General features: G+C 54.1%; 1 protein-coding gene across 2 annotated transcripts in view; it reads right to left on the reverse strand.

Annotated features, from left to right (window-relative positions):
* Nucleotides 1-1817: 1817 nt before the first annotated feature.
* Nucleotides 1818-16843, reverse strand: part of LRRC4B (leucine rich repeat containing 4B) — a 46177-nt gene continuing 31151 nt past the window's right edge. For both annotated transcript variants that reach the window (XM_078359521.1, XM_035285918.3), the window contains exon 3: nt 1818-4331. In XM_078359521.1, the coding sequence (XP_078215647.1) occupies nt 2493-4331 (1839 nt within the window). In that variant the 3' untranslated portion in view covers nt 1818-2492. The remainder of the gene's footprint in view (nt 4332-16843) is intronic.

Raw genomic sequence — 16843 nt, forward strand, 5'->3', positions numbered from 1 at the left:
CTGCCCCCAGCCACCACCTGGTACCCGCTGCAGTGTTTCCATAGCAACCAGGACTGGCGCTGGAAGGAGGCTGGAGAGAAAGAGAGCGTGAAAGGGATCATGGGGTGGGGGGTGGGCACTGGGTGGCGAGAGCCCCAAGCTGACAAGCGGAGAGAGGAGACAGGCGCAGACAGAGAGGACCCAGGCCCCCGACGCGGCGCCCAGAGGCTGCCGCCGCTGATAAGGGAGGAATTGGCTTTCAGAGCCAGGAGCCCCGGGTGTGGGGAGATAAGATGGCTAGGTGTAGAAAGCCAGGAAGGGGGCAGGGGCTGGGGGCCTCATGAGTGGAAGTCTCCACCATCCCCACCTTCCAACTCCTCCTGGGGCCTGAGTGTCCCGCAGTGCCCACAGCTGCCATGTACAGGGTACAGGTTGGGCCCCCGTGAGGGGAGAAAGGGGCTGAGCACAGGGCTGTGTGTCCCCAAGACCCCCTCAGCGTGGAAAGGCACAGTGTGGGTCTGGCACTCCCGCTGCCTCCCTCAGTGGTGTGAGATGGCAGCTCTGGCCATCCCCAGCCTCCTGAGGCTGCAACTCAGGCACTTCGACCCCCCCACAGGGACATTATCAACCTGTCCCCCCACCCACCCAACAGCTGCCCACTGTGCCGGCAGCCCCCCACTCCACCCACCGTTTGCTCCCTGCCCTCTGAGGGCTCTGTCCCTTACTTTCTGGGCGGCACTGTGATGCCCCTGCCTCCCCAGGCCCACCTGATCCGTCCCTCCATCCTCCCACTAAACAAGCCATAAATACAGCCCCTGTGCCCCAGAGGCCACAGCCCCAGCCTCCCTCCCCTTCACCACCCCCTCCTCCAGAGCCCTGAGGGGGTCCGCAATGGAGACACATGCTCTGGATTAGGCCCTGTCATGAGCTGAACTGTCACCCCGAAAGGCAAGTGCAGAAATCCTGACCTCAGAACAGGACCTTATTTGGCAATTTGAGTTTTTGCTAAGGATGGAGCGGAGGTTATACTGAAGGTGTGGGCGCCTGGTCCAGTCTGATCTCTGTCCTTTACTAAAAGGGGAAGTTAGGGAGGCAGTGGTGGCCTGTAATGCCAGCACTTCGGGAGGCCAAGGCAAGTGGATCACTTGAGGTCAGGAGTTTGAGACCAGCCTGGCCAACATGGCGAAACCCTGTCTCTACTAAAAATACAAAAATTAGCCAGGCATGGTGGTGGGCACCTGTAATCCCAGCTACTTGGGAGGCTGAGGCAGAAGATTCACTTGAACCTGGGAGGCAGAAGTTGTAGTGAGCCGAGATCGTATTGCTGCACTAGCCTGCGCCACAGAGCAAGACTGTCTCAAAAAAAAACAAAACAACAAAAAAACAAAAAAAAAACCAGGGGGAGTTGGACACAGTCGCATACAGAGAGGGAAGAGCTGGAAGGCTACAAGGACAGGCCTGGAAAACTGGGGTGATGTGATTCAGCCACCAGCCGGGACAGCCTGGGGCCACCAGCAGCTCTCCCCCACCCCAACCAGAGGCCCGAAGGTTTCAGAGAGAGCGTGGCCCTCCTGGCCCCTGGATCCCTTCCAGCCTCCAGGACTGTGGGATGGCAGATTTCCTTTGTTCTAAGCCCCTGCCTTAGATTTGGCTGTGGTGTGGCAGTGCTAGGGGTGAGGGGAAGGAATCAGGCCGTCCCTGGGGTCTCCAGGGTGAAGCCTTAGGGGCCTAAGACCACCAGGAGGTGCCCCGCATCCACCCTCTAGCGGGTCCTCGGGTGCATCTCCAGCCGCTCCCCCGCCCCCACCCACATTCACTTTGCTTTCTCTCCTCGGTGCTTTCATGACCAAAAAAAATATTTTTTTACTTTTTCCATGTTTTTTTTTTTTTTTTTAAAGTAATTACAGAGCAGGTAGTCGTTGACGCAAACCTCCCTTCAGTATCAAAAATGTCTGTGGGGCAGGTGGGGCTGGGGCGGGTGGAGGCTGCCACCCCCACCCCGCCGACGACAGGGACTGCCGGCCAGGAGGGACGGGCCAGGGTGCAGGAGCTCTGGCGACACGTCCGTCCGTCTCTTCAGTTTCGAAGGGCGGAGGAGTGGGAGGGAGGGACGGGCGTCAAACTGCAAAAACTGAACCTTAAAAGGAGGGTGTCTGGGGCTGAGGGGAAAGGGCACCCCTGGAAAAATCTCCTCTCTCCCCTGGAAGGCGGCGGGCTGGGAACAGTCGGGAGAGCGAGGACGAAGTGAGGAGAACTCGGGCCACTTCTGGATCCCATGTCCCCTCCCGTCACCAGGGATCAGTGGGGGTGAGGTGAGGACCCCTGGAGACTCCGCTTCTGGAGCCCCACCCTGTCCTCACTGGGGGTCTGCGCCCCAGATGGGGCAGGAAGCCACCTCTCCCAATTCCCTGCGTGGTCCCAGAAGGTGGGCTGGGCTGTGGGAAGGAGGGGTCCCGGTGGGGCTGGGACCAGGGTGGGGGGGCTCCGCGCCCCTCGCCCACGGCCCCGCAGCCTCAGATCTGCGTCTCTTGCACGTTCTCCTTGGAGCCGCTCTTGAAGAGCAGAGGTTCGTGGATGGAGTTGAGGCCGGGCGGGCCCTTCCCCCCGCAGCCCCCGCCGCTGGGGTTGCTGCTGTAGTGCGCCTTGAAGGCGGCAGCCACATAGTGGTGGTGGTTGAGGTGGTCTCGCTCCAGGGCGGGCAGGGCCAGGTGGCTGTCCCCGCCCACGCCACCCCCACCAGCCACGGCGGCCGCAGCGGCCACGGACACAGCCGAGGCGGCGGGCAGCTCGTCCTCCACGTTGATGATCTCCACGGTGCGCGTGGGCCCGTGGTGCTTGTGGAGCTGGTGCTGCTTGCGCAGCTTGTAGAAGGCCACGAGCATCACCGCGGCCATGAATGTGATGGCCACGAAGCAGCCGATGATGATCTTGGTGGTCTTCATGACGTCGTCCAGGTCCTTGAGGGCGTTCTCCGTCACATCTGTGATGGGCACCGTGAACGCCTTCTCCGTGGGCCGCGAGGAGCGCGGGGCCGGTGCCGTGGTGGACGACGAGGCCGGGCCCGCCACGTCCCCGGGCCGGCCCCCACCCCAGACACCGTCTGTCGTGGGCCCCGGCGGTTCCTTCTCGGTTCCCCGCGGCTGCAGGGCCTCCTCTCCGGGCTGCGTCTCCAGGGTCTCCACGGTCACCGTGGTGAAGTAGGTGTAGCCGCCACTGCCCCCTCCAACACCACCACCACCCCCAGGGCCGCCCCCGCCGGTGCCCCCGGCCGCCATGGGGTCCACGGCCGAGACGTTGAGCGTGGCCGAGGCGGTGGTGTTGCCGGCTGAGTTCGTCACCATGCACGTGTACTGGCCCGTGTCCTGCACGGTGACGTTGGTAAAATTGAGAGTGCCGTCATGCAGGACGGAGATGCGCACGCGGTAGGAGCCGTGGGTCATGAGGGTGCCATTGGGCGTCAGCCAGTTGACCGAGGTCATGGAGGTGCCCGTGCGGCATTTGAGCTCGGCGGCCATGCCCTCGGTGACGTTGAGGTCCGTGGGTGGCTCCACGATGACAGGCGCGTAGCAGGTGAAGTGCGACTGGTCCAGCTCCCCGATGTAGCGGCCCTTGAGGCCAGCGGGTGCGTGGCAGCGTGCACAGCACGTGGTATTGCTGGGCACCGTCTCCTTGAGCCACCAGCTCAGCCAGAGCACGTCGCAGTTGCAGTGCCAGGGGTTGTGGTTGAGGTGCACGCGCTCGAGGCGGTGCAGGGGCGTGAAGAGGTCGTGGGGCAGCGACATTAGGTTGTTGTGGGACAGGTTGAGCTCCTCCAGCGACTTGAGGTCGTCGAAGGCGTTGCGCTCTATGGTGGCCACCTGGGCGTGCATAAGCCACAGCTTTCGCAGACTGGTGAGACCCTGGAAGGAGCCTGGGCGGATCAGGTCCAGCCGGTTGCCCGACAGCTCCAGCTCCTCCAGGCGCACCAGGGCCGTCAGGTTGGGAATGTCCTTGAGGTTGCACATGCCCAGGTTGAGGTAGCGCAGGTTGACCAGCCCCTCGAAGGCCGCCTCAGAGATGTACTCCAGACGCTTGAGCTCGCCCAGGTCCAGGCGCCGCAGTGAGGGCACGCGGTTGAAGGCGTAAGAGGGGATGCTCTCGATGGGGTTGTTGCGTAGCCAGAGCTCCCGCAGCTTGGACAGGTACTCAAAGGCCTGCGTGGGCACCGTGGTCAGCCGGTTGTCAAACAGCTCCAGCGTGTTGAGGCTGGGCAGCCCGTTGAAGGCGCCCACCTCGATCTTGCGCACCAGGTTCTTGCTCAGCTGCAGAATCTCCAGGTGCCGCAGGTGCTTGAACGTGTCCGTCCGGATCACCTGGGGAGAGGGAGACACAGATCAGTCACGGAGACACTGACGGTGGCCGTAGGGGGATCACCAAGGTCCCAGGCACAGGTGGGGTCAGGTGGCTGGATCTCCTGTGCTGTGTTGGTGGGAGCAGGAGACGGTGTGACCACATTGCAACATGGTTTGATGAGTTTCTTATAAAGCGAAAGCTGGAGTCAAGGCTGGGCGTGGTGGCTCACGCCTGTGATCCCAGCACTTTGGGAGGCCGAGGCAGGTGGATCACCTGAGGTCAGGAGTTCAATACCAGGCTGACCAATATGGTGAAACCCTGTCTCTACTAAAAACATAAAAATGAGCCAGGTGTGGTGGCGCATGCCTGTAATACTGGAGGCTGTAGTTAACCGAGATAGTGTCACTTCACTCCAGCCTGGGCAACAGAGCAAGACTGTGTAAAAACAAACAAAAAAACTGGATTCAAGAATTTTGGGGGACTGGGTACGGGGGTGGCTCATGCCTGTAGTCCCCTCCCACTTTGCAAGGCTGAGGTGAGTAGATCACCGGAGCCCAGGAAATCAAGATCAGCCTGGGTAACATAGCATAGACCTTATCTACACACACACACACACATGCACAAATTAGCCAGGTGCAGTGACACGTGCCTGCTGTCCCAGCTACTAGGGAGGCTGAGGTGGGAGGACTGCGGGAGCCTGGAAAGTGAAGGCTGCAGTGAGCCCGGATCATGCCACTGCACTCCAGCCTGGGTGGTCAATGAAGTAAAACTCTGTCTTAAAAAAAGAAAAAACAAGGGAAAGAGATAGTCTCTTATAAAGCAAAAACTGAATTCAAGGCCAGGTGCGGTGTCTCACGCCTGTAATCCCAGCACTTTGGGAGGCCAAGGCGGATAGATCATGAGGTCAGGAGTTTGAGACCATCCTGGCCAACATGATGAAACCCTGTTCGTACTAAAAATACAAAAATTAGCCTGGTGTGGTGGCGGATGCCTGTAGTCCCAGCCGCTTGGGAGGCTGAGGCAGGAGAATTGCTTGAACTGAAGAGGTGGAGGTTGCAGTGAGCCGAGACTGCGGCACTGCACTCCAGCCTGGGCGACAGAGCAAGACCCCGATCTCAAATAAATAAATAAATAAATGAAAACTAGATTCAACAATTTTGGGGTGGCCAAGCGTGGTGGTTTACACCTGTAAGGCCAGCACTTTGGGAGGCCGAGGCGGGCGGATCATGAGGTCAGGAGTCGGAGACCATCCTGGCCAACATGGTGAAACCCTGTCTGTACTAAAAATACAAAAATTAGCCAGGCGTGGTGGTGTGTGCCTGTAGTCTCAGCTACTCAGGAGGCTGAGGCAGGAGAATCACTTGAACCCAGGAGGCGGACGTTGCAGTGAGCTAACATTGTGACACTGCACTCCAGTCTGGGTGACAGAATGAGACTCTGTCTCAAAAGAAAAAAAAGAAAAGAAAAGAAAAGAATTTTAGGGGCCAGGCACGGTGGCTCATGTCTGTAATCCCAGTACTTTGAGAGAGCGAGGTGAGAGGATCACTTGAGCCCAGGAGCTTGAGGCCAGTCTGGGCGACATTGTGAGACCTTGTCTCTACAAAAAATAATTTAAAAAGAAATATAAAAACAATAATTTTGGGATTGAGGGGGAAAAAATCTTGAAAGAAAAAGTTAAAACTGGAGTTGCTGTCTGACCCGGCTCTTCCATTCCTGGATATTTCCTCAAGAGAATGAAGGCAGATGTCCATGCAACAGCTTCCACGTGGGTGTTCCACAGCAGTTCTCCCTTGGGACTGCCTAAGCTGGAGACGGCCCAAATGCTCATGAGCAGGTGAATGGGCAAACACTGCCAGAGGTGGCCGCGCAATGGACGCTGCGCCTCAGCCACTAAAGGGACCTGGCTACTGATGACCCCCTGGATGAATCTCTTGGGGGTTAATCTGAGCAAAGAAGCCGAACACCAAGGAGCAGGTGCCGTGGATCCGTCCACACCGTACTCTGGTGTTCTAAGTGGACATCTCTGAGTGTGTGGGTGGGTGGTGCGTCTGGGGCAGATGGGGAAGGGCGTGAGAGAGCTTTCTGGGGTGACTGACGTGCCACATTGGGGTGGTAGTTACATGACAGAAAGTGACTGTCAGGGCTCCCCAGACTACATTTAGAATGGGAATATTTCATTCCAAGCCAGTGATACATTGTTTTATTTTATTTTAGAGACAGAGTCCTGCTCTGTAACTATCCCAGGCTGGAGTGCAGTGGCATGATCTCAGCTCATTGCAACCTCTGCGTCCCGGGTTCCAGCGATTCTCCTGCCTCAGTCTCCCAAGAAGCTGGGATTACAGGTACGTGCCACCATGCCTGGCTAATTTTGTATTTTGTATTTAGTAGAGACAGGGTTTCACCATGTTGACCAGGCTGGTCTTGAACCCCTGACCTTGTGATCCACCTGCCTTGGCCTCCCAAAATGCTGGGATATTACAGGTATGAGCCACCTCACCAGCCACTATAGTTTTAAAAATGAAAAAAAAAAAAGGCTGGGCACAGTGGCTCACACCTGTAATCCCAGCACTTTGGAAGCCTGAGGTGGGAGGATCGCTTGAGCCCAGGAGTTGAAGGTCAACAATGCAAGACCCCCATCTCTACAAACAAATACAAAAATTAGCTCCGTGTGCTGGTGTGCACCTGTGTTCCCAGCTGCTCAGGGGGCTGAGGTGAAAGATCGCTTGAGCCCAGGAGGTCAAGGCCGCAGTGAACTGTGATCGAGCCACTGCACTCCAGCCTGTATGACAGAGGGGGACCCCATCCCCAAAATAAATAAATAGATTAAAAAAATAAAAATACGAATACTAGCAACGAATGCACACTGAACACATCTCTGGTGCCAGACAGTGTTCTGAGGGCTTCGTGGGCAATAACTCAGTGAATCCTCCAAACTGCCCTGTGACATAGGCCTACTACCCATCCTTATTTAATACCTGCAATTCCAAAATTCATAAGGCGCCAACAACCAGATTTTTCCAAATTTTGATACCAAATCCCACTTGGCGGCGAAACCCAATCAGAACTCAAGTGAAGCTATTTCTTTATTTTGAGGCGGAGTCTCACTCTGTTGCCCAGGCTGGAGTGCAGAGGCGTGATCTTGGCTCACTGCAGCCTCTGCCTCCCAGGTTCAAGCGACTTTTCTGCCTCAACCTCCTGAGTAGCTGGGATTATAGGCACGCATCACCACGCCTGGCTAATTTTTTGTATTTTCAGTAGAGACGGAGTTTCGTCATGTTGGCCAGGCTGGTCTCGAACTCCTGACCAAGGTGATCTACCCACCTTGGCCTTCCACGGTGCTGGGATTTCTGGCGTGAGCCACCGCTCCCAACGTGAAACTATTTAAAGCTTTTATTGATCCCACCCGTGACTATCCAAACATTTCATTCTAGAAATTCCCATGTTTCAAGACCACTAAAATGTTATAAAACCTACGCTGTTATTACGTTCCTAATATCAGAATGCCAAAACACATCAGGCCTCAAGGGTTTCACATGAACGATTATGAATTAGGCCCAGGGAGGGACAGTGACTTGCCCAAGGTCACACAGACGTGGACAGTAGAGTTGGGATTGGATCCAGGCCCTCCCGTGCCAGAGTCCTGGCTCTTGACATCTGATGCCAGCTGCCACCCATCAGGGCTGGGGCTAGGGTCCACAGGAGGGGCAGTGCTGGCCCAGGGCATGGGAGGAAGGATCTCACGGAGTCCTCACTCCCGATCACCACGCCGGGTGCACTGAGGCCCAGAAGGCCACACAGCCATCAGATCACATTTGTGAAGCCCAGATAGTGATGTGTGCCAGGGTGAAGGGGACAGATGCTGGGGATGCCGTGTTGCAGTATGAAGGGTGGAAACCGAGAACCCCAGGCAGCATTTTGTGTCATCGCAGAGAAGCTGAAGAGTCAGGTTTCAGAGTATATGCGCCAAGAGAAAAAAGAGCAAGAGGCCAGGCGCGGTGGCTTAGGCGTCGTCATAAAATGATAATAATTTATGTTGGCGCTGTCCAATAGATAGAACGTGAACCACAGGTGTGATTTGTCGTTGTTTGTTTGTGTTGCTTTAAGATGGAGTCTTGCTGTGTCCCCCAGGCTGGACTGCAGTGGCGCAATCTCGGCTCACTGCAACCTCGACCTTCTGGGCTCAAGTGATCCGCCTGCCTCAGCCTCCTGAGTAGCTGGGACTACAGGCCCATGCCAGCACCCCTGGCTAATTTTTTTAGTTTAATCTTTTGTAGAGACAGGGTCTTCCTATGTTACCCAGGGATTACAGGTGTGAGCCACCACACCCTGCCCACATGTGTAATTTTAAATTTCCTAGAAGCCACATAAAAAAACCTCAGCCAGATGCAATGGCTCACGCCTGTAATCCCAACACTTTGGGAGGCCGAGGCAGGTGGATCATGAGGTCAGGAGTTCAAGACCAGCCTGGCCAATATGGTGAAACCCTGTCTCTACCAAAAATACAAAAATTTAGCTGGGTGTGGTGGAGAGTGCCTGTAATCCCAGCTAATTGAGAGGCTGAGGCAGGAAAATTGCTTGAACCCAGGAGGTGGAGGTTTCAGTGAGCAGAGATCTCGGCACTGCACTCCAGCCTGGGTGACAGAATGAGACTCCGTATCAAAAAACAAACAAACAAAAAACCCAAGCAGGTGAAATCAACTTTACTACGTTTATTTAACTCAGCATATCCAAAATGCTATCATTTGGACCTGCCCTCCTCTAGATGCCTCCAGGTCTCCCCAGTGCCTGCATTGGAAGTCCCGCCTGGCTTCTGCCCTCCTCTCCCCACCACTGCATGATCCTTCACTCACAGCCCTCACTCAGAGCCACAGTCAGTCCTAGGACCCTCTTGCCAGGCACTCCACTTTTGCACATGCTGTTCCCTATGCTCAGGATGCCCTTCCCTTTCTTCCACCTGGAAAGCTCCTGCTCGCCCTCTTGAACCCAGCCCAAAGGCCTCCATTCATTCCTCCACTGCTTACTGATTGAACGGCGATAAAGCAGGCCTGCAGACGCACACGTGGAGAGGGGCCGTCGTCTGTGAAAGGACATCACAAGGTCAGCCTTGCTCTGAAGGCTGAGGTGAGATTCACTCAGCTCAGGGATTGGGGACTGGCACCTGGAGGCAAGCGCAGGGCACAGGTGATGATCCCCTGCAGGGCAGGGGTTGTTAGGCTCACTTTTTTGTTTTTTTTTTTTTGAGACAGAGTTTCGCTCTTGTTACCCAAGCTGGAGTGCAGTGGTGCCATCTCGGCTCACCACAACCTCCGCCTTCCAGGTTCAAGCAATTCTCCTGCCTCAGCCTCCTGAGTAGCTGGGATTACAGGCGTGCACCACCACGCCTGGCTAATTTTGTATTTTTAGTAGAGATGGGGTTTCTCCATGTTGGCCAGGCTGGTCTCCAACTCCTGACCTCGGGTGATCCACCAGCCTCAGCCTCCCACAGTGCTGATTACAGGCATGAAAGGCTCACTTTTCTGAGAAGGAAGATGGCTGAGCAAGGCCACACAAGGAAGTGGCAGAGCCAGGGTTTGAACTCAGGTCTCGGCACCCTCCACGCCCGCCTCCTCCCTGCGACTCCCTGCTCCTCTGCAGCACAGCAGGCGCCTGTTGACTCCCCCGGCAGCTCCGGAGGTGAGCTTCACACACCATTTCAGAGACAGGAGACCAGGTCTCAGTGAAGTCAAGTGACTCAGCAGGGTCGCCGGCCCCAGGAGGCGGGCAGCTAGGGCTCCGGCCACAGCGTCTCTTTTCCAAGTCTCCCTGATGACTCTGGACAGAGGATGGAGATGACAGCCTGAGGCCGCTGGGTGCTCAGCACACAGTGACCCAGCTGCAGAGGGAAGGGGGTGTAAAGGGAGATGAAGGGGCACTCCCAGAGGGAGGGGGTGGGGTCCCCCCGCCAATCACTTTAATAATGCTCTTGAGAACGAAGTGGGATGGGGGCGTTGCTGTGAAGGGAAGCCTGCTTTTGTTGAAACATGTGGCATAGGCCTGCTTTAAATAGGGAGTCTCTTTATTTTGAACAGAATTCATCTATTCTTTCTCCTCTTCTCTGCAGAATGCTTGCTGAGCAGCCTCGTGGGGGATGGTTGAGGCTTGGTTTGAATCCTGGCTTTGCTGCTGACCAGTGGTGTGGCCTTGGGCAAGTGTCCTAACCTCTCTGAGCCCATTTTCCTCACAGGTCCCATGGAGTTATCGTGATGCTTGGACAAGACAGTGAGTGCTTGGGATGAGATAACAAATGTGTGGGACATGGCAAGCATGAAATATATATTTTTTCGTTGTTAATTCAGCTGATAATGATCATTAACATTGGTCCTGGCTGAGTGCAGTGGCTCACGCCTGTAATCCCAGCACTTTGGGAGGCTGAGGTGGGCAGATCACCTGAGGTTAGGAATTTGAGACCAGCCTGACCAACATGGAGAAACCCCATCTCTACTAAAAATACAAACTTAGATGGGTGTGGTGGTGCATGCCTGTAATCCCAGCTACTCAGCAGGATGAGGCAGGAGAATTGCTTGAACCCAGGAGGCAGAGGTTGCGGTGAGCCGAGATTGCACCATTGCACTCCAGCCTGGGCAACAAGAGCAAAACTCCGTCTCAAAAAAAACCCAAAAAACAAACAAAAAACACCAAAATTTAGCTTGGTGTGGTGGCACACTTCTATAGTCCCAGCTACTTGGGAGGCTGAGACAGGAGAATCACTTGAACCCAGGAGGCGGAGGTTGCGGTGAGCCACAATTGCGCCACTGCACTCCAGCCTGGATGACAAAGCAAGACTCTGTCCTAAAAATCAACAAAACAGAAACCCTTGGTCCTACCTCTGGGCTTCCAGTTTCTCCCTCAGCATCTTTCCTCTGCACTGGCTGTCAGAATGACCTCAAATGCACTTTAGACCTTGCCACATCCCTGCGCCCAGCCCGCCCATGGCTGTCACCCTCTACAAAGTGTCAGAGGCTCTTCAGAAGCTGCCCTGCTGCCCTCTCCTTGATTCCAGCCACAGTAGGGAGTAGAGGGATGCATGGGGTTCCCTCTGCTTGCCACGGTCTGTCCAGTCTCTCTGCCTTTGCACAGCTCTGCCCCTTCTTTGTTCTCTGGCAAATTCCAATTGCCTTCCTTGGAAAAGCCCTCTTTGGCCCCTGCCCCGTCACCAGTCACACACACTGTCTTATTAGAGCTCTATCACAGTGACCGTCGGTTTCACACGTCTGTCTTCTTGGGTCAGTATGAGTAGAGACAGTTGGGACGGTTTCTGCATTCCCAGCGCCCTGTGCAAGGTCTGGTTCGTGACAGACTTGGGCAAGGTCTGCTGAGTACACAGACTAGAGTGCATCAGACTCTTACTGGAGAAGACCTGGTTGTGCTGGTCCCTGTTGACCTGCGTACTTTTTGGCCTGGGTGATAATGCCAACGTGTCAAAATCATGTTGACACCAGTATGACAGAACTTGGGAGCTGAAAAGCACTGATGTTCTGATTCCAACCTATTCTGCTTTTTACCTTAATGTCTACATGTCTGAGATCGCTAAAGCTACATTCCCTTTTGTAGCAGACAAAACAACTCTGTCTTTTTGTGTGTGTGTGTGAGACAGAGTCTCACTGTCACCAGGCTGGAGTGCAGTGGTGCAATCTTGGCTCACTGCAACCTCTGCCTCCTAGGTTCAAATGATTCTCCTGCCCCAGCCTCCTGAGTAGCTGAGACTACAGGTGCATGCCACCAGGCCCAGCTAATTTTTCTATTGTTAGTAGAGACTGGCTTTCACCACGTTGGCCAGGATGGTCTTGATCTCTTGACCTCGTGATCAACTCGGCTTGGCCTCCCAAAATGCTGGGATTACAGGCGTGAGCCACCGTGCCTGCCCTGAAATCTCTGTCTTTTAACTGCAAGTTTAGTTCATTTACATTTACTGTAATTACTAATATATTTGGAATTCTTCCTATAATGTTATTTCATGCTTTTTAATTGTCCTGATTTTTGTAGCCTATTCTTTCCCTTTCCTGTCTTCTTTGTATTGACTGAATTTCTTCCGATTCCGTTTCTCCTCTCTACTGTTTTAGAATTTACATATTTTCTCTTCATTTAGTGGTCACCCTTAAAGTTTAACATGCATGCTCAAATACCAAAGCCAGTTCATTCTTCTTTTCTGCTCCCAAATAATAGAAAGCTCGTCCCATCTCTGACTCAAACATAAAGGGACATCCTGGTCAGCTTCCCAATAAGGTAAAAAGGGGGTAACCATAATTTGTTAAGTGCTGATTATTGCCAGAACTGTGCTCAATGCTCTGAGGTATGATCTCAATTAATCTTTGTGGAAATTCTGCCACGTGGGGGTTATCAAGCACATACCCCTGCTCCCCTCATGTCTGTTGGTTTATAGCTGAGAAAATGAAGGTTCAGAGGAGTAAAGTCACTTGTCCTCAGTCTCACAGGGAAGCTGGGCGGACGGATCGCCTGAGGTCAGGAGTTTGACACCGGCCTGTCCAACGTGGTGAAACCTCATCTCTACTAAAAATACAAAAATTAGCTGGGTGTGGTGGCACGTGTCTGTAATCCCAGCTACTCGGGAGGCTGAGGCAGGAGAATCGCTTGAACCTGGGAGGCGGAGGTTGCAGCGAGCCAAGAACGCGTCACTGCACTCCAGCCTGAGAGACAGAGTGAGACTTCATCTCAAAAAAAAAAAAAAAAAAATTATGGAAATAATAATTTAACCAGCAATGGTAGAAACAGGTCATGAAGGCTGCCCTGGCTGTAGCAGGAGGCAGGCCTGGGGCCCCTCCAAGGCCCGGTTTGAAACATCCTAGACTAGATTATCTCTGAAGTTGGGATGGCATCACCCTTAGAGCCACCGACGCAGAGTGGGATGGGCAAGGTGGGGACTGGTTCTCAGAGCAGGTAAATCCCCTGTCCCTCACCCTGACATCTTTGGTCTGATGAAGATGCTGATATTTTGTAATACAGTAGAGGACCTGAGCCTGGGGCCACCTCTGACAGCACCTAGCTGCCCACACTTCCAAGTTCCCTCGCTCTTCAGCCCCCGTCTGCTGAGCCCGCCTTCACCCAGGCCGGGCTCTGAGCCAGGTCTCAAGGATGCAGACGTGAATCAGGCAAAGGGACGTGGCCCCATCAGTGGCTGCCTCCTCACCCCAACGGGGACTTTTCTTTTATCCTGCAACCTCACCTGTGGAGGGGACTTCTCACTTCAGCTGTGGTAGGTAAATATTGCCAAAGCTGTAAACGACCCCTCTGAGATCTGCTGGGGTTTTTAAGAAAATAAATTGTCAAGAAATTCCTTATTAAAAATGTAACTGTGGTAAGGAAATGATCAACCGTTCATCCTAACACTAGCAATTGTTTTGATTTATTTTTTTCTTTCTCTCTCTTTCTTTTTTGAGATGGAGTTTCACTGTTATTGCCCAGGCTGGAATGCAGTGGCACGATCTCAGCTCACTGCAACCTCCACCTCCTGGGTTCAAGTGATTCTTCCACCTCAGCCTCCTGAGGAGCTGGGATTACAGGCAGGTGCCACCACACCTGGCTAATTTTCTATTTTTAGTAGGGGCAGGGTTTCTCCATGTTGGTTAGGCGGGTCTCGCACACCCAACCTCAGGTGATCCAACTGCCCTAGCCTCCCAAAATGCTGGGATTCCAGGAGTGAGCCACCTTGCCTGGCTGATTTATTTATTTATTGAAAGACTGGATCTCGCTCTATTGCGCAGGCTGGCGTGATCTCAACTCACTGCAGCCTCCGCCTCCTGGGTTCAAGTGATTCTTCCACCTCAGCCTCCCAAGTAGCTGGGATTACAGGTGTGAACCACCACACCCGGATAATTTTTGTAGTTTAGTAGAGACAGAGTTTCGCCCAGTTGGCCAGCCTGGTCTCAAACTCCTGACCTCAGGTTATCTGTCTGCCTCAGCTTCCCAAAGTGCTGGGATTACAGGCGTGAGCCACCGCACCCAGCCTGTTTTTATGTTTTGAATCTAATGAGCAATAACAAAAGTTTAGCAAGCTTACTGTTGTGTGTATGTTAATTTTTTTACACTCAGATTTTAAAAATGAATGCTTGTCACATCCACAGTCTTTATGATGACTTCTCCTATTTCTTCCTTGTCCCTGAGACAAGGGACTTTAGGGAGTGCCCTGACGGTGTGGCTGGCAGCATTTCGAGGGCTATTGTGGGCTCCTGACTCTCATCCTGACCCCGCTCAGGCCTAGGGTTCCCTGTCTCCCTCCTCCCATTCATCCTCCTAGGAGTGGCCTCCTGAGCCCGTGTGGGACCAGGCCCTGGCATGGGTGCAAGACCTGGCTGGATGTGTACCCCACCACCTGCCCCCCCAATCACCAGGAGTCCAGAGAAGCATTTGAACCTGGGTGTTAACAACACGGTGATGAGTGCTATATCAAAGGGACGTGTGAGGCCAAGCGAGGCAGGACGACTTTGCCTAAGGCACCTGTGGGTTGGGTGGGAGAGTGGGGTTAAGCCAAGGCTCAGGCCACGGTCCAGCACTGCTTCCTGGGCAGCATTCCCTGGCCTCCCCTCACTCCCACCCCTCCTGCCTTATGCTCAGCAAAACCTCTGCCTCCCGGGTTCAGGCGATTCTCCTGCCTCAGCCTCCCGAGTAGCTGGGATTACAGGTATGCCCCACCATGCCTGGCTAATTTTGTATTTTTAGTAGAGATGGGATTTCTCCATGTTGGTCAGGCTGGTCTCAAACTCCCGACCTCAGGTGATCTGCCTGTCTCGGCCTCCAAGAGTGCTGAGATTACAGGCGTGACCCACCGCGCCCAGTGTCTGTGACTATTTAAAGGTAGGGCAAGTTTCTGGAAGGGTGTGAAGGAAGGGGCTGGGTGGAGGGTGGCCCTGAGCTTTGTGTAGCTGGGAGCGCCGGGCATACTCATCCTGATCTGAGATGGGGACAGGGTAGCTTGCAAGGGTAGCTTGCAGAAAGGTTTCCCCTAGGAGGAGATGGCATGGTGACTTCAGCTGGATGTGGTGGCGGGGTTGTGGGGGTTACAGGCTACAGCTGGGAGGATAGGAAAAAACTGGGGTTTCCGGATGAGCTGGGCTGGGCTGTGGGGTGCAGACTGGGACTCAGTGGCAGTTCTGAAGCTGAGTCACCAGGGTGCAGCGCCAGCGATACAAATTAGGAAGCGTTAGGAATTGCATTGAAAAAACCAAGTTCTTGCTGGGTGCAGTGGCTCAGCCTGTAATCCCAGCACTTTGGGAAGCCGAGGCAGGCGGATCATGAGGTCAAGAGATCAAGACCATCCTGGCCAACATGGTGAAACCCTGTGTCTACTAAAAATACAAAAAATTAGCCGGGCATGGTGGCATGTGCCTGTAGTCTCAGCTACTCAGGAGGCTGAGGCAGGAGAATCGCTTGAACCTGGGAGGCAGACGTTGCAGTGAGCCGAGATTGCACCACTGCACTCCAGCCTGGGTGACAGAGCAAGACTACATCTCCAAAAAGAAGAAAAACAGAAAAGAAAAAGTAAATTTAGGAGCCAGCCTGCCTGGGCTGAGTCCCAGCTTCGTTACTAACCATGGGACTGGGACCGTGTGCATGTGTCTTACTCTCCTCTGCCTCAGTTTCCTCATCTGTGACATGAGAGGAATGGGACCTCCTCAGGGGGCTGTTGTGAGGCTGAAGTTTTCGGACCACGTAAAGGGCTTGGAGCAGTGCCGGGGCCTGGCTGACGTTCTCCCGCCCACCTTCCCCGAGCTATACAAACGATTGGTCTATTTTCTGGAAGAGGAGGCAGGCTCAGAGAGGTGACTCAAAGGCCTTCGAGTCATTCCTGGAGGGGAGAACTGGCTCTTGTGTCTCTCTGGGCCTCTCAGGCTGCTCGACAGAGACGTGGGACTGCTACTCCCACCCACCTTGTTCCGGGCCTGTCCCGAGGCTCAGGGGCCACGTGGCTTTGCAGGACGCCAAGCAATTCTATGCGCTCATCAATTTAATGGTTGCATTTTGGGCACCTACATGTTGTGTGGTGTGCTGGGGCCGGCAGCAATCAAGACAGACAAGCACAATGACATCAACAAATTGGGGGCCGGGTGCGGTGGCTCATGCCTGTAATGTCAGTACTTTGGGGCACTGAGGTGGGAGAACAGCTTGAGCTCAGTTCAAGACCAGCCTGAGTAACATAGCATGACCCTGTTTCTACCAAAAATGTAAAGATTAGCCAGGTGTGGTGGCACATGCCTGTAGTGCCAGCTACTTGGGAGGCTGAGGCAGAAGAATTGCTTGAGCCTAGAAGATGTGGCTGCAGTGAGCCATGACTGTACCATTGCAACCCAGCCTGGACAACAAAGCAAGATCCCACTTCTAAGAAATTAAAAATTAGGCTGTGCATGGTGGCTCACGCCTGTAATCCCAGCACTTTGGGAGGCCAAAGGGGGCAGATCATGAGGTCAGGAGATTGGGACCATCCTGGCTAACACAGTGAAATCCCGTTTCTACTAAAAATACCAAAAATTAGCCGGGTGTG

Source organism: Callithrix jacchus, chromosome 22, assembly GCF_049354715.1.
Source record: "Callithrix jacchus isolate 240 chromosome 22, calJac240_pri, whole genome shotgun sequence".
Lineage (NCBI taxonomy): Eukaryota > Metazoa > Chordata > Mammalia > Primates > Cebidae > Callithrix > Callithrix jacchus.